The 23,156-nt window shown below is 36.3% G+C and overlaps 1 protein-coding gene across 1 annotated transcript; it reads right to left on the bottom strand.

Moving 5' to 3' along the window:
- Positions 1-9,983: 9,983 nt before the first annotated feature.
- On the bottom strand, positions 9,984-20,937 carry CCN3 (cellular communication network factor 3). Its single transcript, XM_051971020.1, has 5 exons — positions 20,718-20,937; positions 20,404-20,629; positions 19,024-19,275; positions 14,032-14,246; positions 9,984-11,531 (listed from the first exon to the last, which is right to left on the bottom strand). Exons 1-5 carry the CDS (start codon positions 20,811-20,813, stop codon positions 11,235-11,237), a joined length of 1,086 nt encoding a protein of 361 aa, XP_051826980.1. The 5' UTR covers positions 20,814-20,937; the 3' UTR covers positions 9,984-11,234.
- Between the last annotated feature and the right edge of the window lie 2,219 nt (positions 20,938-23,156).

The following is a 23,156-nucleotide window of genomic DNA, read 5'->3' as shown; positions in this document are numbered from 1 at the left end:
TCAATCCGGGCATGCCTTTTATTTATTTAAATAAATTTGGCTCAATTCCCTATATGTTTGAGAAATAAGGTCTAATCAGAGAAACTTGCTTCAAGGTTCTGTTTATAATTGTTGGAATCTTTACAAACTGCTAACTCATTAGAGTTGATAGATTATTGATCTAATCTTATAAGAAGATGTTTTGGGCCAGAAGCTGAAACAAGGTACAAAGTAGAACTAATTGATACAATGCTTGTGTTCACACCTTTATTCATTGGAGTTCACACGTTTGGGAGATTTCAGGGTTTAGTATGAGATATCCGAATTCACACCTCCCTTGAAGCTCTTAGGGCCAGAAAGCACTATGGGAGAAAACCCATAATCCCACTCTCTGATATACAAGAAGAAAGCAGAGGTCCAGTGAAGGGAGTTCAGCTGAAGATTGAGAAGGGAGCATTAGTTCAGTAGAGGAGAAGCACTCTCTCGTAGGCACAACCATATTCATCTTCATCTCACACCACTATGGTGACTGGGTTCTTGCACTTCCCCCACTGAGACCAAGCTGGTCTGAAAGACTCACCAGAAAGCTAGCTGAGCCCCAGATGAAGGAGACAAGAGACTCATTCTATCTTTGTGCTGGCTGGAGGCTGAAGAAAGCAGAGGCAGAAGCAAAGGACAAAGCTGTAAGAGCTCTTGGAACCAAGCAGAGAGATAGGCCTCTAAGTTAACCGAGCTATATTGGAGACAGTAAAAGATCTGAATTTTTATCACCTGGGTGTGTTTGGGGTAATTATTGATTTGAACTTTTACTAAGGCTGCCTCCAGAAAACTTCCCCAAGAAACCAATCTTCTCCCAGAGAGAATTATTATTATTTTAAAGAAGAAAAACACCACATATAATTACTTTTGTTAACTGAAATCCCCCTCCCATTTATTCTCCTCCTTTCACTCTGTCCATCCTCAAAAATGTTTTGCTACAACCAATATACACTCTCTTTTTTATTTTAAAAAAATTATGGGCAATATTTTTAATAATAGCTTTTTATTTTCAAGATATGTATAAAGATAGATTTCAACATTCACTCTTATAAAACCTTTTATTCCAAAATTTTCTCCCTCACTTCTTCCCATCTCCTCCCCTATATAGCAAGTAATTCAATATATGTTCAACATGTACAATTCTTTTACACATATTTCCATATTTTTATCATGCTGCACACACACACACACACACACAAATAGATCAAAAAGGGAAACATGAGAAAGAAAACAAAAAAAGGTGAAAATAAAATGTTGTGATCCACATTCAGTCCTCTTTTTAGATATAAATTGCTCTATCCATCACAAGGCTATTGGAATTGGCCTGAATCACCTCATTGTTGAAGAGTCATAGCCACCAGAATTTAATCTTGTTCCTGTGTAAAATATTCTCTTGATTCTACTCACTTCACTTAGCATCAGTTCATTTAAGTCTCTCCAGACCTTTCTGGAATCATCCTGCTGATTATTTCTTATGGAACAATAATATTCCATAACATTCATATGACATAACTTATGCAGCCATTCTCCAAATGATGGGCATAAGCTCAGTTTCCAGTTCCTTGCTGCTACAAAAATAAATGCCCTCTCCTTTAACACTTTTATCCTTTACATATCCCATTCCCCTCCTATTTTTCTGCAGGGTTAGATAGATTTCTGTACCCATGTTGATTGCATATGTTATTTCCTCGTTAAGCCAATTCTGATTAGTATAAAGTTTATTCACTGCCTTTTTCTTCCTTTTCTCCTCCACTGTAAAAGATTTTTCTTGCCTCTTTTTATGCCAGATAATTTATACCACTTCACTTCTTCCTTTCCCTTTCTCCCAGTATATTTCTCTCATTCCTTAATTTCATCATTTAAAAAAATAATTATCCTTTCATATTCAACTCACACCAGCACCCTCTGTCTATATATACTCATTCAAACTGCCATAACAATGAGAAACTATTCTAATAGTTCTAATTCTATTTCTACCATATCTAATGAGTTAAAGTCTCTTCCTTCCATGTAGGAAATTAAATAGATAAACCTTATTAAGTCCTTTATGGTATCATTTCCCTGATTACCTCCTTATGATTTTCCTTAGTCCTGTATTTGAAAATCAAATTTTCCATTCAGCTCTAATCTTTTCATCATGAATGCACAAAAGTCCTTTCATTGGATATCCAGCTTTTCCTCTTAATAATTATACTCAGTTTTGCTGGGTAAGTGATTCTTGGTTGTAATCTTAGTTACATTGCTCATTGGAATATCATATTTCAAGCTCTTCAGTTCTTTAATGTAGAAGTTGCAAAATCTTATGTTATCCTGACTGTGACTCCACTATACTTGAATTGTTTCTTTCTGGATGCTTGCAATATTTTCTCTTTGATCTGGGAGTTGTGGAATTTGACTATAATATTCCTGGGAATTTTCATTTTGGGAGCTCTTTTAGGAGGTGTTTGGTGGATTTGTCCAGCTTCTATTTTACCCTCTGGTAAATATCAGAGCAGTTTTCCTTCATAATTTCTTGAAAGATGATGTCCAGACTCTTTTTTTTTTTAAATCATGACTTTCAGGTAGATCAGTTATATTTCTACTGAAATATTTCACATTTTTTTTCATTTTTTTTTGTTTTTGCTTTACTGAATCTCGATTTCTCCTTATGAGAAATTAACTTCCATGCTCAATTCTGTTTTTTAAGGATTTATTTTCTTTATTGAGCTTTTGTACCTCCTTTCCCAATTGGCCAATTTTGCTTTTTAAGGCATTCTTCTCCTCATTAGCTTTTTGCATTTCTTTTTGCACTCTCTCAATTTTTTTTCTTATTTTTCCTCCATTTCTCTTGATTTTCAAAATCCCTTTTGAGTTCTTTTATAGTCTAAGCCAAATTCTTTTTTTTTCTTGGAAGCTTTGTAGGAGTTGTGACTTTGTTATCTTCTGAGTGTGTATTTTAATCTTTCTTGTCACCATAGTACTTTTTTATGGTCAGAAACTTTTTTGGTTGTCTTCTCATTTTCCTAGCCAATCACTCAGCTTTTAATTCTTTGTTAAAGTAGGGGTCTGTTTCCAGGACTGATGATGCATTGTCCTAAGTTTCAGGGATTGTGTGCAACTGTTTTCAAAGATCCTTCTAGGAACCTCACCACAAATACTCGTTTCTGCCCTAAAATTGTTAGGAGTGTCCCCACCCATTGTAACTGTAAGAACAAATGCACTAAAACAATAGAATCCTGCTTTGCTGGTGCTGGGGCTGGGGCTGTGCTGGTGTGGCCTACACTGGGATTGTATGCTGGACTTCCAACCTGTTACCACAGATCTTTTCTGCTGACCTTCCAAGTCTTCTTTGTTTCTGGACTGAAAGGTTTGGAAGCTACCAGTACTGCTACTGATTCAGAGATCCCTCAACTTATTCCTGCTTTACTGACATGGGGCTGGGCCAGGAGCTATCCAGGGCTATGCTGACTGTGGCCTGTACCAGGACTATACACTGGACTCCCACCCTGGCGTCACGGATTTTTTATGCTGACTTGCTAAGTTATCATTGGTTGGAAAATGTTCTGTTCTACCTTTTGGGGTATTTTGATGCTCTAAAAAATTTTAGAGTCACTATTTAAAGGAATTTGGAGCAGCTGGGGGAAGAGGTTGGTCAACTTCTTGCCTTTACTCTGACATCTTGGCTCTGCCTCCTCATAAGTAATTCTAAAAGACATTCACATTTTTTAAAAAACAATTTAAGTATGGGGCCACCAGCTGGCAGGGAGGATAGAGGACCAGTCCTAAATTCAGGAGAACCTGAGTTCAAATCTGATCTCAGATACTTAACACTTAGCTGTGTGACTATGGGCAAGCCACTTAACCCCAAGTTCTTCAGAAAAGAAAAAGAAAAAAAACTAATTTAAGTAACAAATAATTAGTGAAATACAAATTAACTCATCAGGTTTCTCATCTATCTCATTTTTTTCAAAAGTGACCCTTCAAAAAAGTAAAATAATATTATGTTGGAGAATCTACTGAAAAACAAGCATATTAACTCAATGTTGTGAATTAATCCAGTAATTCTAGAAAGCAATTTTGAACTATGCCTTCAAAGTCAGTAATTCTATATACCCTTTGATCTAGAAATATTTCTATTAGTCTTATATTCAATGAAAGAGGAAAAGATCCACTCATACAAAAATATTTATGGTAACTCTTTTCATATTAACCCAAAACTGGAAATTAAAAGAGGGTTTTGTATGAATGCAATAGGACACTTGTTGTTCCATAAAAAATGTTGAAAGATATGGATTCAAAGAAACCTGGGAAGATTTATAAGAGCTTATGCAGGGTGAAGTTGGCAGAACCAGAACAAATTACATTGTAAGAATATCATAAAGATGAAAAAAAATTAAGAGACATATCTCTGAGCAATACAATAACTAACCATATTTCCAAAGTTCTAATGATGAAACATGCCTCCTGACAGCTTCTAGCTGCCTTTATTGCTCCTGTTTCATTTTTCTCCCAAGTGTAGGATCCTAAAAACTGACCCTGAAATATATATTTCCAGCCAGGAAAACTATCTTGTGAATTTGAGAGGTTGGAAATCCTGGTTCTCTGGAGCAGAATAGTGTCAAGAAGAGTTTCTACATAAGAAAAAGTGAACACTTGAGCTCCCATTCTAGTTATCATGTAAAAGTCATCTCCAAACTTCTGGGGTAACCAAGGAGATAGATTCAAAAAGTCTTGTCAAGACTTCAAATGCAAAAAAAAAAAAAAAAAAAAAAGAGACAATTGATGGTGAATTACATCCAGTTACAGATTGAGTTAATCAATGGCTCTTTCTGCTCAGTAGCCAATAAGGGGATTTCTTCATTCCTCAAAATGCCCTTCAGTGCTGAGTCACCATGGCCAACCAGAAGCAGCCAGGGGCTTTATTATTCCTTCAACTTCTAAATCCTGAGCCAGCCCATGGGTTTCATAAGAGTTAGTCCAGGCTTTGTTGGCACGATCTCAAGTTCCTTCCTTTGTGGGGAAATTGCAAAATTTGAGTGCAAATTTCCAGTTATAAGGAATATCTAGAAAAGGAAGCAGTGATCACAAAGAGCCAGCATTAATTTTACCTTTTACAGGTTTGCCATACTAGTAATTTAAGAGAATATTGTAGGGCAGTTCCAATAGTTGTTTGACAGTCTCACATGCTATGTTTATTAAAAAGATGGAGAAGTCTATGAGATGATATATAGTTCTGTGACTAGACCCAGAAAATAGTCATTAATAGTCTGCTATCAATTTGGAAGCAAAATGCATCCCAGCAATCTATGCTTGGCTCTATGTTGCTTAACATTGCTAAAAATGACTTAAGTGAAGTCACAGATGATATCATATAAAATATATAGATAAGAATTACTGATATTTATAAAGTGCTTGAAAATGTTCCAAGCATTTTATATATTACCTCATGTGCCCCTCCCAATGATCCTATATATTAAGTATTGTCATTATTATTATCCCCATTTTACCAATGAGGAAATTGAGATTGACACAGATTAAGTAGCTTTCCTTGACTCCTGCAGCTAGTTAGTATTTGAAGCAGAATGGAACCACCCATCTTTTAAACTCCAAGTCCAGTATTCTATCCAATATATCCAATTCCTTTTGGATAACACAAAGCTAGGATAAAAAGCTAATATTTTATAGCAGACTCAGGATTCAAAAAGAACTTGACAGGGAAGACTATTGAGTTGAATCCAATAGGATGAAATTTAATAGAAAGAAATGTTTTATGTTTGGGTTAAAATAGACATTAAACTTTATATAGGATCAGGGAAATAGGATTAAGCATCACTTTCACAATGTTTTGAGTTTTATTGGACAAATTCAGTGAGTCTATTGTGTGATATGCCAGTCCAGAATACTTATGAAATGCTAGGTTACATTGTGAAGGACAGTTTCAGAGCCTAGGGAGGTGATAATCACATTATTGTATTCCACACTCAATAGAAAATGTATGAAGCACTATATTGAGTTTTTAGGGAGGACATTGATAAGCTGGTGAATATCCAAAAGGAAACATCATAAATATTGAAAGGATTTGAGATCATTGCCGACAAGGCCTATTTGGAAGAAGTGAGAATGTGAAGTCTAAGGAAGAGAATTTGGGACATAATAGTTATTTTGAGTGTTTTTAAAGGTTGTTTTCTTTGGTCTCTGAATTTGCTGACCTTTGACTTCATCACTAAATTACCAACCTATTCTTGCTAATGAAATTGAACATTTGTGTTTTAAGCAAATATAATGAAAAAAAAAGCACAATTATAGTCACTGCAATTGCTGCAAATATAATTTACCTCATTTGATCCATTAGATACATTCCTGAAAGATTGTGTCTATAGCAGACATCTGAATAGCAAATCATATTGGTTTTGTTTCCCCTAACTAATTTCCACTAAAATTCCAGAAATGTTTCCTTGATCCTCTTCAAAAGGCAGAACATGATGATAGTGGGAACAGACATCAGATGATCTGGATTTAAGTTCCAGCTCTCTCATTTGCTGGTTATAAGACCTTAGGCAAGCCACAACCTCTCAAATCTTTCCTTAACTATGAAATGAATGAATAATACATTCTCTTTCCATCCCCTAGAGTCATGTAAAGATTAAATCCATTAATCGCTTTTATAAGTGAGTCAACAGTTAGATTTTCATGTGTGCATTGTAAATTCATATTTAATATTTTATAAAAATGTTATTTGTATCAACATTTCTCAAAATATCCATATTAATATCACAAGGATATCAAAATTCTATATATTATAATTTAGGAAATGCTGGATTAAGTCACTTCCAAGTTACCTTGTTTTTAAAAATTCTATGATTTTAAAAAACCCAGTATATGTTGGGTTGGTTCCCATTAATTCTGACATGACTGCATTTGTGTGAGTACAAATGAAGCTTTTCCTTATCTCCCCATCTGTCAGTGTCTCCCCAACCAAAGTACCTTGTATTTATTTTATATATAATTGTATTTGTACACACTGAATTTCCTGATAAGAGTGTAAAAACCTTGAGGAAATGGTGCATTTCACTTTTATCTTTGAATTTCTAGTGCTAAGCACAGTGCCGGTTTGAATGAAGATCCTTAATAAATAGTTGCTGAATTCTTTAATGATTGGTGCTCAGGAAAGATTAGTACTTCAGGTGTGAGATCTTGCTGAGACGTTTTCCGAGTTATTCGTCCATCTTTGAAGTTCACTCAATTCTCACCTGTAACTCCACGAAGCTATAGCATGGGCAGCAGCCACAGCCCACTATAGCTCTCTCTGCAGATGGGCTAAAACCTAGTTGGGGAAATTAACAGACCTCAAAGCCATTAGTGATGATCTCAAGTATGTAAAGATTTTCCCCAGAATAATGTGTGAATGAGAACAATTTGTTCCAGTGGTCATGAAGGCAGCTGAAGCAGGCAGAGTGGAGTGCTTGGAGCTTAGTCAGACATCAAGGTTGCCAAAGCCAAAGATGCCATACTGCATCTGGAGCTATCACCAGTAATCCTGACTTACGTCTTACTACTGGAGTTTGAAGATTGGAAGAGACAATAAGGCTGATGACTTTGAGCAACTCTGCCTCATTTAAAATACAACTCACTCATGAATCAAAACATCTTCACAGAAAAAAAAAAAAGGACAATTAACAATATACACATTTATGGGAAACCTTCAGTTCTACTTCCTGTTCCACCTGAAACTTTAATATTTAATCTTGATAATCATAAATGCAGTGTTACTGAATTTAACATTTTAGTTATGATCATGTTTTTTAATAGGTGTTGGAAAATATTTATTTTAATGAATTATTTTTAAAAACCGTAACCAAATTCACTCATCCCTCTGATTCTCAACTTACAGACTGAGTGATTCATCCGTGTGTATATGTGTTTCTTGGCTTCAGAGAATAGTGAAGAAAATTCTTCCTCCATTCCTTCTCACATTCTCTTCTCTAATTTTCACAATGAAGCTGCAGCTCCACACAGCACAAATAGTTAAGACATTTGTACTTATATCTATAAGAAATATACACAAAGGAATCCTGGGGAGAGAAATGAGGGTAGTATGTTTCTAGGAGAATGTTCCAAAGTCTTCCCTCTCTTTATAAAGTGGTAATAGATTAAGAGTGTGGAAAAGTATTTTTCATTCATAAGACAAGAGTACACATACTAGTGAGAAATGATGACTGAGTTTAGCACCTCCACAACTTCTACTTGTACTAGCAAACTGGGTCCCAGGAGAGAGACTAAATCCTTCTCAGGATTCTAAGAATAATCCTGAGGGCCAACATTTCCATTACTGGCACTCATGAGCATCCCATAATTTGTTTCACACTAACAATAAAACTTTTAGTTTACTTTTAATTAATAGTTTACTATTAATTACTTTAATAAAGGCATTTATTGAGATAGCATAATATCAACATTTGGTCTAGAATACCTCACCTCTCCTCCCCAAAAGTAGTTGATACAAACTTAAATTACAAAGATATATATGTGATAAAGGAGTTCCTTTTTTGTTTATTCCAGGAACTTCTTTCTCTCTTTGCAGAATCTTAATAAAGGTGCTCTTAGATATTCTTTGTTGTACTTTGAGAATCAGTGAGAATCTATGGAGTAGAGTCCATAGTCAGTAATTTCTCTATAGTCAGGGCATGCTCCCTGAAGCTACCTTTCTACTGATGATTGTTGCTTCTGGCAGGATGTTTTGTAGCCTACTGGTTCAATCTTTCTGATTCTGGCTAGTTGTGTTCTCTGGTATTAACTCAGTTTCCCTGTTAACCTCTGATAAACTACTGTCTCACTTCCCACTCTTAAATCCTCCAAGAGCAATTCCCTCTGGGCCTTGTTTCCACATTTCAAATTAAGATACTCTAAACTAGAATTTTTCTACCAAAGACTGATTCATGTTTTGATTGGTTCTTTGCTGAACTGCACTATTTTTACACAAAGGCTCAACTCTTTGTTGGATTCTTTTAGTCAGTCACAGGATACTTTTGTATCAGCTTTCATATTTTTACTGATTTATTAAAGGTGTGTGAGCCTTCTGTTACTACATTAGTTGGGGATGGGGTAGAACTTCATTCTTACATAAGAAATTCAGAGAAATGTGAGACTTGTATGAACAGATGCAGAGTGAAGTAAACAAAAGTAGAAAATCAGTATGGACAATGAAGACAATAACATAAATTAAAGAACATCAAAACAAGACAAATGATTACCATTATAATGATCAATCTGTGTCCATTCTTTCATCTACCATCTGTCCTTGGACAGTTGCTAGATTATGAGTGCAAAATGTTTCATAGACAGAAAAGTTTGTCAACAAAAAGCTGTAAAAAATTCCCACCTTAGAGAGATTTCCCCCCACTGATGAAATTACAAGTCTGGCCTCACATACATATGTGTAATAAATTTGCATGCATGCATGTATATATTAATATATACTACATATGAATATATAAACAGTTGTTTAGATCACCTTATACCAACTTTATATATATCTCATATGTACCCAAATATTTACTGATTAATTCACGTTTTTGAATGAAAAATCCTTGTGGGCAAAGATTGGGTTTGCCTTTGTTTTTATTTTCAGTGTTTAGCATACTGTCTAGTACATAGTAAGTATTTAGTAAATGCTTGTTATTGATCAATATGTGGATAAGTATATAGATTAAAATGTTTTAGTTTTTATCTGGATATTTTTCAAGAAGCCACAACACTTACATATATCCCTTCTTATAAAGAGATCAATAAACCTATCTACAAATATCTTGTCTGACAGCAATAGACAGTGTTTTAATATACTACTAAAGGTCATTGAATCATTACCCATTTGCAAGTCCAATCAATAAGTGGGCATTCATTTAGTCCTGAAATTGGCAATGGGTTTTGGTTATTATATTTCAAAATACAAATGTGACAGGAGCCTTGAATAAATGTTGGCAAAATCACACATTTTCAAAACTTATTTATTCAGTATGTTTGACAAATACAGAAAAAATAAAAAAAGATATTTTACAAAATATACAGTTTCTCTATTTACATGAATACTTTGTTAACATAACAAGAAAACAAATTTAATGCACAAAACATGAGGAATTTACAGATTTAATTGTGTGGCTTACATCCAGCAGACTCAGTAATATACATGTGTATACATATATCTTATTTATAGGGTGTTTTATTATGGGTCATATACAGTTTAATAAGGCATACCTAAGTCCCAAATTTGGGATCACATGCCATTCTGGTGGTTTATAGCACCATCATAGCAATTGCTTATCTTCATGACTGGAATTCAGCTATAAATGCACCCCAGACTAACACAGACAGCTAAAACATACTTCAGAATGGCAAAGAAAATGGACCGACAGAGAGGAATAGAAGCTCTTTGAAAGTGACATTGCCCTCAATGGAGAGGCTAAGTATTTTATTTTTCCTTTTTACTGGAAAGAATTTGAAATGCAACAGAGCTTATTATGACCTGTAAAGCCAGAATAACTTGCCTTTAGATGTCAGTTACTCCACTAAGTGACCTACCCAATGTATGTGTAGACACTGCATGTCCCTTCCTGTACAATACATGTCAAAATGAATGAATAGTCTCTGTTCTGACTTTTTAAAAGTACTGTATTAGACCTATCTCCCATGTTAGCTTAGATCTTGGTTTTATTGAATGTTCTCCAAATTTTGGCTGCAGATCAATTAACAGCAGAACACCCTTAAGTAAAAATGTGACTCTACAACTACATGGTTGTACAATTATGTGGTTGGTGTCTTTCTGGGATAATCCTATCATTTGAAACATTCATGAGATGAATACCTAACACTATTCAAAGGCAAAAGGATACCATCATGCAATGTGTACAGCATACCATGGAAAAATACAGAGCTATTTGCTATAATTGTAGTGCCTTTAATTTGTCTAAATGCAATCATAGAAAATTAACCTGTCACTGACCCTTATCTTTTTACTTAGTTTACTTGGACTTCTTGCTTTATTTCCTACATTCCCCTTCCTTTTAGGTAACACAAAATAAGCTAGTTAGCTATTAAGTAATGCCAGGGAACATTTAACATACATGCTGAGGTGGGGACAAAGTCAATGATCCTTAACACATTTATCTTACATTCAGATGAATAGATCTGTTTTCTTTTATTTCCAATTTTTCTCCATCAGCATGTTGATTGTCTGACACAAATTATATCTTCATTCTTCTAGACTTGGGTTCTAACTCTTGTAGGAAAGCATCATTACTCTGAGGACAGTTGGTGTGACAGGCACAAGTATTGATGAGCATCATAGGTTTCTTAACAATTTGTCCTTGGGGACAATGGAATGCCACTTGGATAGTTTTGGTATTGTGTGGAGTGCAGCACCGACCATCAGTACAGATGCCACAGTACCTGGGCTTGTATGTCTGGGTGCTAGTACAATTCTTATATTGTAAATGGATGGCCTTAAGGGACTTCTTAGTGCGAAGACACTTCTTTCCTTTCTAAAAAAAGAGAAAAAGATGTATTAAATGAGGTATAGCCTTCAGGTAATCACTGGCTCTTATTCTGATAAGAATTCTAGTATCAAAGTCAATTTTTAGAATCCCCAGGAAATCTAGTATAGGGTTTTCCAAGTGATGGCAATTTTTTTTTACCAGACCACAAACCATTCACTATTATTTTTAAAACTTATAACCTTAATAAAGTAACATTTTTTTCTATAATCCTCCTTTTGCATTTTCTTTCTTTCTACCAATCTCTTTCCTACTTCCCAATCAACCAAGAACCATACCACATAGACAGCAGAGGGCAGAGTAACTATTTGGGAATGGAGATATTTTGCTAGTCTGCAGTATAGTTTAAGTTGGGAAACACTGGTCTAGAAAATATGTGAAACTCAAAAAATGTTGCCAGATACCAAACTGGTTGCTAGTCATAGAATATCTTTCTTATATGGAAAATAGCAGTAGTTTGAGAGAAAGCAAGCAAAAAGTAAAGCCAAAACTTTGAAAAATAGATTAAAAGGACTTTTAAAGCAATCTATTTACTGAAATCCTTTCAAAAACTAAAGTGCTAATAAATTTTAGCTCTTTGGAAGTTACAGATTTGTCCCACTCCTCTTTCATTAGTTATTTCTTTATTTCTTAGCAGTAGTTCTCAAAATGTGGTTGAAGACCCTTGAGGATCCCCTTTACTCTTTCAAAAGACTCATGAAGTTAAAATATTTTCATAATTTGACTAAGATATTTTTGGCCTATTAAGATATTTTTCTAACTGCCTATCCATGTGAGGCTAGATCTTCTTCATACGCCTGAACAAAAAGATCACATCACAATAGACTGAATATAGAAACAGATATGAAAATACAGGCATCTGACTAATATGGAACTATGTTTAATATGATTGTACAAATATAGCCTATAGCAGATTGCTTGCTGTCTTGGGGAGAGGAGAGGAAAGAAAGGAAAGAAGAAAAATTTTACAAATCTTACAAAAATCTTACAAAATCTTACAAAAAAGAATGTTGAAAACTGTCTTTACTTACATGTAATGGAAAAAAATAAGATACTATTTAGTGAAAAAAATAAGAATGTAGATGTTTTCTATTAAGCCAAGCATAAAGGAAATTTGTAAAAATATCTAAAACAGCCCTACTCTTATAACTAATAGTTTTCTTAAGGAAAATTATTTTTTCACAAAAACATGCTACTGTTGTTAACATGTATTAGGTTTATTACTGTTATTTTAAGTGAAATGGATTAGAATCATTGGTTTTAATTTCTAGTGTCAAGAGGGTCATCTAGGTAGCACAGTGGATAGAGTGCAGGAAGATGTAACTTCATGAATTCAATTCCAAACCTCAGACACTAGCTATGTAGCCCTAGGGCAATTCACTAAATCTTATTTGTCTCAGTTTTCTCCAATGAGTTGGAAAAGGAAATGGCAAATAGCTATAGAGTCTTTGCCAAGAGTCATAAAAAGTAAGATATAACTAAAAAAAAAACCAATAAAATATCATTAGATAAAACCCATATTGACAAAAGTTGTTTGAGGGTCCTCAGTGAGTTTTAAGAATATAAACTGAAATCAAAAACTTTGAGAACTGTTATTTTATAGCAGTGATATATTGTGTTCATTACAATTTCCTTGCATTCATCTGAGCTCATTTGTAGGGGCAATTATAAATTGAGCACAAGAACGTCAATATCATTCCCTGCCTCTATTCATGAAAGTGGAAAATTTATAGTGCATAACATTGGGGTGCATTGAATCCTAGTATGTGGATGATTATAGAATCATAATGTTGAGGTGGACTTGAAGTCATCTCATCCATTCTATTATGTCAAAGCAGAGCTATTTCCAGTTCAAACTGAATATTCTGTATCCAGGAGGTGAAATGGAATGCTCGGTTCAGCTCTCCTATCTCCAGTGATTTTAGAAGCACTAAGAGTGGTAGCTAGATGGCATAATAGAGACAGCACTAGCTGCAGACATTTACTAGCTGAGTGATCCTGAGCACAACTTAACCACTATCTAATGAGGATGATAACAGCCCCTTCTTCCCAAGGTTCTTATGGAGAATAAACTGAGACAATATTTTAAAAAGCATACGGCAAACCTTAAAGTCCTGTGTAAATGCTATTTAAGTAGTTCTGAGTTCTCTGTTCCTATTCTGAACTTGTCATGTTACAGCTGCTGACATTCTAATGCTTAAGAGAAAATGAGATTAATGTCTGGGTAATCTCAGTGATAACAAGTTTGTCCTTTTTTGACCTTTCTGATTTCTCTCTGATGCTGACCCACAGCAGTGCTTAAGCCATAAGGTGCCTACCTATCTATGATACAACTTTTTCTTGATTCCTCCTCCCCTGTTTTTTTGTGCCCCACCTCCTTACACAAACATTATTTTACTCTGACTTCAAGGATATGTCCTTTCACATATACTACTCCCATACAGTTCCTTCAGAGCTGTTCTCAATAACCTTGCTCAATAGTTTGTACCTTTTCAATGGTGTGTTCAACCTCTTGTTCACAGGGTCTTACGATGCAAAGACGAGTTTGCTTCATCATCTCACAATGGCGGTTCCTATTGGTGACCCGAGTAGAAAAGCCCATCCCGCAGCTTTTAGAACAAGCACTCCATTCTGTAGTCTGCTCTATACAGTTGAGACTTGACTCAGACATGCCAATTCCCAATGTGGCCTCTTGTCTGTAAGCTTTGACAAACAAATACACCATCAACGTTATCAGAAGGAAAAAAAACCATGAAGTTTGCAAAGTGGCCCTTCCAATGATTACTTACTAAATAAAGAGAGAATAAAGGTAAGGTAGGGCAGCTAGATGGTGAAGAGGATAGAATACTGGGCTTGGAACCAGGAAGACTCATTTTCTTGAGTTCAAATCTGATTCCAGACATTTACTAGCTGTGTAACTCTGGGCAAGTCACTTAACTCTATTTGCCTCAGTTTCCTATCTTTAAAATAAGATAAAATAAGGTAAAGAAGGAAATGGAAAATCACTCTAATATTTTTTGCCAAGAAAGTCTCAAATGGGAACATGAAGAGTTGGATGTGACTGATAATGACTGAACAACCACAAAGGGTGAGGTTGAAAATGCAACTTTCTGTTTCCAGAATGTCACCAGTAGCCCAGATCTGTGCCTTTAAAAAGTGACCAATGGTATTTTAAAATATGGACTTGCAAATAAAAAATTGAGATTGAATTACTGATTTTCTAGAGGAAATAGTGCCTACAAATCTACAAATAATAACAAAAAACACGAGTTCTTTGGGAAGATAGTAATGACAGTTTTGACAGAATGGATTCAACAATTCAACAAGAAATCACTAAGTATGTACAATGGGAAAGATAATGTGTTAGACCTGTTAGAAAGGTATAATGAATGAATGAGTGAATGAGTGAGTGAGAGTGAAAAAGCATTTATTAGGTACTCACAATGTAATAAGTACTGTGCTAAGTGCTAGGGATACAGAGAGGAAAAAGCAAGATAACTCCCACTTTCAAGGAACTCACATGCTAATTAATTAAGGAAACATAATTTATAAAACAAAATATAGTGGCAAGGTAGATGGTAAGGTCTGGAAGACTTAGGCCAATAGGAGGGAATATAGTAAAGTTTGATAGTCTTCCATTTTAGTAGAATTAATAGAATTGAAGATTGCCATTTCATCTAAGTTGTGGGTGCAACCCAGAAGCCTAGATGGACTTGGAGCAGCTCTTGCCAGAAGTTGAAGGGGACAGCATGAAAAATAGTCTCTTTCCTTAAGAAATTTTAATTTTTCTTAAGGATAGGACATATAAACAGGCAAATAAATGAAAGATAATTTGAGTAGGGGCAGAGCATTAATAACTATGGGGATTCAAGGAAGACTTCCTGTAGGAAATGACACAACATAAAAGAATCAGATTTTCTGGTTTATTAAAAACTCCTATTCCTATGTTTATTATGTGTGACTTGGGACAAACCAATTCCTCTTCTAAATGATTGTTTCCTTATTTGTTAAACATGGTTAATGATGTATTATTTCATAAGTTGCATTGTATAATTCAGTACAAGTTGGAAGATAATTTTAACATCTCCAAATAAAAAGTTCACAACATAGTAAAATCAACAGCATTTTACAAAGTAAATATGTGTGTATTTTTATCCTCCTGCTTTATGTCAGACAAGATAAGGAATGTATTATTTAGTGGAAAAATTAATCCACAAAAATATTTGTGAAATTGAACTTCAACAGAGTCCTAGGAATAGTCCAATGTATCCAAATAATTATGGAATGAGATAAGAATAGGGATTGGATATATAACTTTGATTAATGAATAAACATTTTTAAATGCCTAGTGTGTGCCAGGCACTGTTCTAAGTGCTGTGGAAACAAAGAGAGGGCAAAAAAGAAAGCTTTCAAGGAACTCACAATCTAATAGGGGAAGCAACATGTAATAAATATACACAAAGCAAGATATACACAGGATAAATGGAAAATAATTAACAGAGGGAAGGCATAATGGCTTGGAGAACACATAGCTGAGGCAATTTTCTGGATAAATACAGGTCAGCATCTTTTTAAAAAAACTGACAGTCTTAGAGTAATAATTAGAGGTTAAGAATAGCAATATGACCAGAGTCTCACAGCCAATATGTATCAAAATTTGAGACCTAGGTCTTTCAGTCTTCAAGGTCAGTTCTTTTTCCACTGAAGAAAGACATAAACAATCAAACAGAATAGAGAGACAAAATGCCTGTGTCCTTGTCCAAACATTGTTACATACTAAGTTGACCTTGAGAAAGGTGCACCCTTTCTAGCCTCACTTTTTACCAACTTAATTTAATTCAACAGACACTTAGAAGCAGTGTGCCAGTTTATTCTAAACCATCAGAAGAATGGTAGCCTACTTTTACCATAGATTTCAGATTTAATTTATTTTTCTCTTTTCTTCATCTGAACCTGTCATGTCGTCCACATAGGGAATTCCTGGAATAGAAATTCCCTCTATCAGAGATTACCAGTCATCTATAACTTACATTTTCAAATATTTGTTCATGGTCACACAGAGAAACACAAATGTTTACACCCAATATTCGGCAGAGACTGAATTTAAAACCAGGACTACCTGGCTTCTCTTTTCTCCATCTAGCTTTCTGGATGTAGTCAAGGAATATTGTTTCTCCTGGATTTGTTACAGAGAGAATGGGGAATGTTATGTGAAAAGGTCTTGGGAGAAAAACAGAAACAGAGACTAAAGTGCTCCACAGATGTAAGGTATTATTAAATCACTTGTTAATGGTACCCAGGGATGAAATGTCAAAAGTAGGTTCCTTATGAGTAAGTATGGCTGGGGAAAACACCCACTAAGACTGACTGACCTCATTGTCAAGTGATCCCAATAAGCTTTAGCTGTTGGCTGACATGTGGCTTCTGCAGAGCAATGTCTACTACCAGATGAGTGAGAACACTGCAATATTTCTTTCCTTTGCTAAGGAAAAAGGCTATGCTCCTTAGAGAAAATATCTTGGAACTTCACTCTTTCCCATGTCATTTAAGATCCTAAGATAATAGTTCTAGAGTTGGAAAGGTCATTAGAATTCATTTGGAACAACCTCCTTATTTTACAGATGAGGAAACTGAGGTCTGAAGAAGTGAAGGAACTTGTCCAAGATCACACAAATATATATCACTAGTAGTGAAATAAACTGTTATTTCTCTGTAGAACAAGGAAAGAGATGAAGGTTTCCCAGAACACTCATTCAGGTAACTTTATTTTTAAATATATACAAGTAGAGTATTGTCATCCAAAAAGGAGGATCACCTTGTAGATCAGAGGAGATACTTTCCTAGAAGAATGCACTGTGATGGTATCAGAAGATGTGGGTCTGAAACCCAAAGGAGTTCTGTTACCTGTTAGCTGTGTGACCTCAGACAATCCATTTAGACTTAAGGGATTTGGTTTCACTAAAATTGGTACCTGAACAGCTGGTCATAGATCTGTATATGTATCAGAAGATATGTGTATGTGTGTATGTGTGTGACTTAAAATGAAAGTCAGATAAGATTATATATGTGTTTATTTGTTGTATTTCTCTCATGCAAATTCTTTGGGGACAAGTTTCTGTTTCCCAACTCTGGGCATTTTCTCTTGCTGTCCCCCATAACTAGAATGTTCCCCCTCCTCATTTTCACCTCCCACCTTTCCTGTTTTCCTTCAAGTTCCAGCTAAAATCTTGTGTTCTACAGCAAGGATTCTGAAACTTTTTCTACTCATGATTCCTATTAGCCCAAGAAATTTTTACATGACCCCGGGGATATAGGTATATAAAATAGGCATACAAATTAAACATTTGCTGATAATAAATCATAATTCTATGACTCCCACATTCAATTATACAACTTGCAGTTTAAAAAGCTTTGTTCTACAGGAGGTCATTTCTAATATTTCTTAATGCTAGTTCCTTCTATTTATATCCTGTATTCAGCTTGTTTGTACCTATTTGTTTGCCTGATGTTTTCCCATTAGATTATGAACAGAATGAGAGTAGGAACTGTCTTTTAGTTTTCTTTGCATCCCCAACATTTTGTGAAGTTTCTAGCAAATAGTAGGGGCTTAATCAATGTTTACTGACTGACTGACTGACAGAAACTGTTTCTTTTTTTTTTTTTTTGTCTCACTGATATTCCAGTGCCTAACACACTTGTATTAAAATATTTCACAAATACTTATTGGATTGGGTGACTATTTATATAAGCTCTTATATGTTACTTGTATCCTTTATGTTATGATATATTACATTATTATTATTATAACTTGTCATAGTATTAAAATAATTTATCTTTTTCTGTGATTTCATGAGTGATGATAGTTCCTGTTTAGGACCTTCCTTTGTCAATGTAGGTCAGCACCTTCTTTGTTGCCAGGGAAAATGAGAAGTTAAGTGACTTGCCTGGGGTCTCAAAGTCAGAATATGTCAGTGGTGGATATGATTACAAATCTTCCTGACTCCTGGGCCAGTTTACTTTCCATACTTATTTTTTGATTACCACATAATTTTTGTATGATCAAGGGCTGTTGGCTTGCGTTATTGTAAGATGACTTGGATTCAAATCCTGTCTTTAAAACTTTCTATATAATGTTAGAGTGAGCCACTCTACCTATTTGTGCCTCAGTTTACTTTTCTGTAAAAATAAGAATATCTGAAATCTATGAAGTGCTCTCATGGAGGAGAAGAGCTATTTAGCAGATTCCCATTTTAAGTATCTGGTGAGCTCATTACAGTATCTTGGGTTGGATTTTAAGGACACTCAGCATTCTTAGAGAGAACAAATTGGACAGCAAAGCCACAATTCGAACAAATGATGGCCAGATTCTCATCCTGAAATGTTCCTTATGGGACCCCAGAGTATGCATGCCTTTAGCATTCAGGCACAGAATGGAAAGAGGCCCCTGTCCAGTGACCTTCAGCCCTAATGAGTTTCTCACCTGCTAGTGCAAGGCCTCCCAAAGTCACTTCTTCCTTTGGGTCACAAACCCACTGCTCACAACATTCTCCTGGAACTTCTACTTTCCTTGGGAAAGGACAGTCAGGGCGAGGAAGGAGCAGGTCATGGTTGCAGCGGGGAATGCAGCCTATTTGTCCATCTCTGCAGGTGCACTGATATTTACAGCTTGGCTGAAAGGTCTCACCACTTCGGTAAATTATGCCATCAAACACACAATTGTCTTCTTCTAGAACTAAAATGTTTAGGTTTGTGGGTGAAAGCAAGAGGGAGAAAAATAACAAATAGAAAAAACAAACCACAGTAATTACATAAAGGATTTCTGGAGATATTCAAAATCTCTTATCATCCTTTTCTAATCTCTGAACCGAAAAAAAATTGGTTCCTAACACATGTCTGATAGCTGGGTGTGATTTAAACAGTAACTTAAAAACATGGACAATTAATTATTGTTTTTGGAATTTTCAAGGTTAGAAGGGTAACTGTGGTATATTTCTAACACAAATTCCAGGTTCACAATCATATTTCCTTGACAAAGCTGGTTGTTTTTTTTTAATTCTCAATAGGTTTTGTTTTATTTTGCCATCCTCATAATTCAACAAATATTTAATGCACAAGGTTAGGAGCTGGAGACACAAAGTCAAAAGACAAAAAACAAAAACAAACCTTTGCCTTCAAGCACCTTCCATTTTATATGGAGGCATTGGAAAGAGAAATTGCAGTCTTATATACAGCAAAGGAGAATGTGCTATGATGCTTTTATACAACTCTTTGGGTGATCTGGACTGCCTTTACATTTTTTTTTAAATGTAATATACAGGTGTGAAAACAAACCTGCTAAATGACAGCTTGGGGAATTTTACAGATTTGGTTGTTTTATTATTATAATTATTTTGCATGCAGAATCAGGGCTGCATCCTTTCTTCCTCTTTTCTTCCCTTTGGAATTTGCAAGAGGGAATGGCCTAATCTGCTTTAAACTCTGTTCTGAGCTGTCAATCATCTGTCTAAATTCTCTTCAAGGGTATCAAGTAGGGGAGCGGATTTTAGTTCCTTCTCTTTGACCCCCACTCTCTTTGCTCAAGAATAGTCCCTGCAATACCAAGTTCCAACGCTCTCCTCTTATTCTATCTCCTCTTGTAATCCCCAATTCCACTACAACTCCCTAATCCTTTCTCTATTACTTTTCCCTATAATTATTTCCCTCTCTTTGATCTGCCCCATCGATCTCACCCCCACTAGAAGCATTTCCAAGTCAGGATTGGGACTTTAGAAAGATTTAAGGTAGCCCCTGGGCAGCTCCCAGCCCTGGGGCGAAGGAAGTGAAGGGGAGGGGAGGGAGAGACGGGACAAACGCAGATTACCCATGCAGATGCCAACTTCAGCTCTCGGGTCGGCGCTGCGGTCACAGTAGAGGCCGCTGCTTTCCTGGCAGGGCAGTAGTTCGGAGCAGCTCTCCCCGCGCTGGCGGGCGCACACCAGGCAGCAGGAGCATCTGTCCAACACAGCCGGTACCCCTGGGGCGCAAACAGGCGGCTGGGCTGGGCATCCGCCAGGACACGAAGACGGGCAACTCTGAGCTGGGACGATCTGCGAGTAAAGAAGAGCACAGTCGCGTTCAGTAAGGGTGGGTTGAGCAGAAGCTCCTTGTAGGGTACAATGCTAGAGCGTCACTTGCCTTGTTCAGCAGAAGAAGGAGCAAGAAACTGAGGCACATACACTGTTTCCGCAGCTGGAGGCTCATCCCTGGTGGGGGCAGCAACCTGCACTGCATGGTCCTCCCTCAGGATTTTTCGCAATAATTATCTCTATCTTCTTTTAAACTTTATTATTAGTTTTTTTAAACCCACCCGGTCCCTTTCCCACTGGTTCTCACGCGCAAAGCTCATATTTATAGATGCTAAGACAGATTATATAGAGCGCGTCTAGGGACAAGTGGAAGCCGGTTGGCTGCAACTGGGAAAGGAGGGAGGGTGGGATTGGCTGGGAGGCTAAATGTAATGGGGTTACAATAGCAACCCAGGAGTTGCTATGGTAATTGGCTAAGACAGCCACATCAGCCGCAGTCTCAGCAGCAGCAGCAGCGGTGGAAGGAGCATTAGGGCGCGGTGCTGGGGAGTGTGCACGCGTAAGCCTGTGTGGGGACCGGCTTTTCTCAGGGTGCTCGCACTAAGTAGGGTGGAGTCCGGACTCTGAGGACTGTCTTCAGTGGATGAATAGGAAATGACCAGTTACCTTTTCTTAGAACAAAGAAAAACCACCAAACTCCGTGTATCCCCAAATCTTCCATTCTTCCTTCTTTCTCTCCCTTCCACCCGCATGGCTGTTTGAAACAAGGGGTCCTTAAGCCTGAATTTCTCTTTGAGGGAGGTACGGAGTTTGGGACCATCTGTTTGAGTTTGGCAAGAAGCCTGGCTGCTTAGTCATAAGTAAAGAGAAAGCACATTCAAGTTTGTCATCGTTTAGTGTCCTCACTGTATGTGTTAAAAAAAAAAAAAAAAAAAAAAAAAACTGTCAAAATGGTAGGAGATGCTGCTGTCCAGATGTTCCAACCTCTTTTTCACAAATTGTTCTAATTGTTCTCTATGTACTCCTTGTCCTCTCTCTTCCCCATCCACTTCAGACTGAGTGGAAATAATTATCTGCCTAATTTTAAAGGAGTAAAGGCTCTAGTTCGATTAACATAAATCATTTATTTTCTCCGAAGAGAGCAGTCTTGAAATCTTATGCTGGTTGATGAAAATTGAAAAATTTCAAGACAAAAAAAAAAAAGGACTCAGCCCAATAATGGGATAAAAATACCATTGAATTTGTAATCTGGGAACTTGGGTTTGAGTCTTTGTTCTGCTGTTTACAATCTGTGGGATTTTAAGAAAGTCATATCAGTTTTGTGGGTCTTATTTTGTGACATCTATAAAGTGAACGAGTCCATGAATTAACTCAACAGATATTCATTAATTTACTATATTCAAAGTATTGTACTAGGTGCTGGAAATACAAAGAAAAAAATAAGTGCAACTTAGGTTAATAAGGGGCCAATACACTTATCTGACATGTAAATGTAAAAGATAAAAAACATAATTTGAGAGACTACCAGCTCTGTGTGTGTGTGTGTTTGTGTATGTGTGTATCAGGAAAGTTCTTCAGGAGGTAATATCTTAAAAGTATACCCAAGTTCCCTTTCAACTCTTAGCATTTTAAGATCTTCATGCAATTGAGTTTTGGGGTTTTTGTTTATTTGGGTTTTTGTTGTTGTTGTTGTTGTTATTTTTGGTGAGGCTACTCAGGCTATAGATGGGAGTTTAACAGATCAGTGTCTCTCGCACATAAAACAACAACAATAAAAAATTCCTTTTCATCTCCTACTGTTTTATAAAACTGCTTCTGATCTGCATAACATCCTTGTGGCAACCCACCATCTAGTATATGATGGTGGGGCCAGTTTATGCTTGAATGGGTGGTGCTGCCTTCTGGGTGTTTTTCATATATCAGTCTCACTATTCTCTGTTATTCACAGGGAAAATATGTTGAGGCCCTCTGAGGATAGCAGCTTTTTGTAGGATATTTTATAGGAAAAAATCTGTGACATAACTAGACTGAAAAAAAAAAAGAAACAAATTACCTCTCTGTCCCAGGGCATGTAGGGAATCACAAGGAACTGGCAAAAAGCCAGACTTGCCCATGTACTAACGCCCACTGAGAAGGATGAGGTCAGTGCAAGGCACTTCCATGAAGTTCTGTAAGTTGCTTGGAATTACCACTTAGTACTTCCAAGCCTCCAAGAAGGCTGATTTGTTTGAATTAATTGAGACAGATCTGTATCAAAGGGTGTAACCAGGAAAGTTGGGAGAGTGGGAGAGAGGGGAGTTCTTTCAACACCAGGGATGGGAGGTTCTCATGTCCCCTTCCGGCACACTCCTAGATTAGTGGGTGTGCTCAAGGTAGAGATTCCCAAGAGTTTATTTTATACAATAAATGAAATTAAGATGTCCCTGTTGGCAGTATGGTTCCTCCAGGAGGGAGAGAGAATAATATTCTGGCACAATACACTGAGGCAAGCACCCCATATCCTGGAGTATGATTCCCATATCTTAACTAATCCAAAACAGAATTTGGG

Source organism: Antechinus flavipes, chromosome 1 (genome assembly GCF_016432865.1).
Source record: "Antechinus flavipes isolate AdamAnt ecotype Samford, QLD, Australia chromosome 1, AdamAnt_v2, whole genome shotgun sequence".
Lineage (NCBI taxonomy): Eukaryota > Metazoa > Chordata > Mammalia > Dasyuromorphia > Dasyuridae > Antechinus > Antechinus flavipes.
Note: the sequence above shows the minus strand (reverse complement) of the source record. Positions and strands in the feature narration are given on the sequence as shown.

Excerpts from the sequence above, each read along its gene's own strand:
- CCN3 (XM_051971020.1), bottom strand. The coding sequence starts at position 20,813 with ATGCAGTGCAGGTTGCTGCCCCCACCAGGGATGAGCCTCCAGCTGCGG. Across the intron at positions 20,630-20,717 it reads TCCTTCTTCTGCTGAACAAG|ATCGTCCCAGCTCAGAGTTG; the intron begins GCAAGTGACGCT and ends CTTTACTCGCAG. Across the intron at positions 19,276-20,403 it reads TGAAGTTGGCATCTGCATGG|TTCTAGAAGAAGACAATTGT; the intron begins GTAATCTGCGTT and ends TAAACATTTTAG.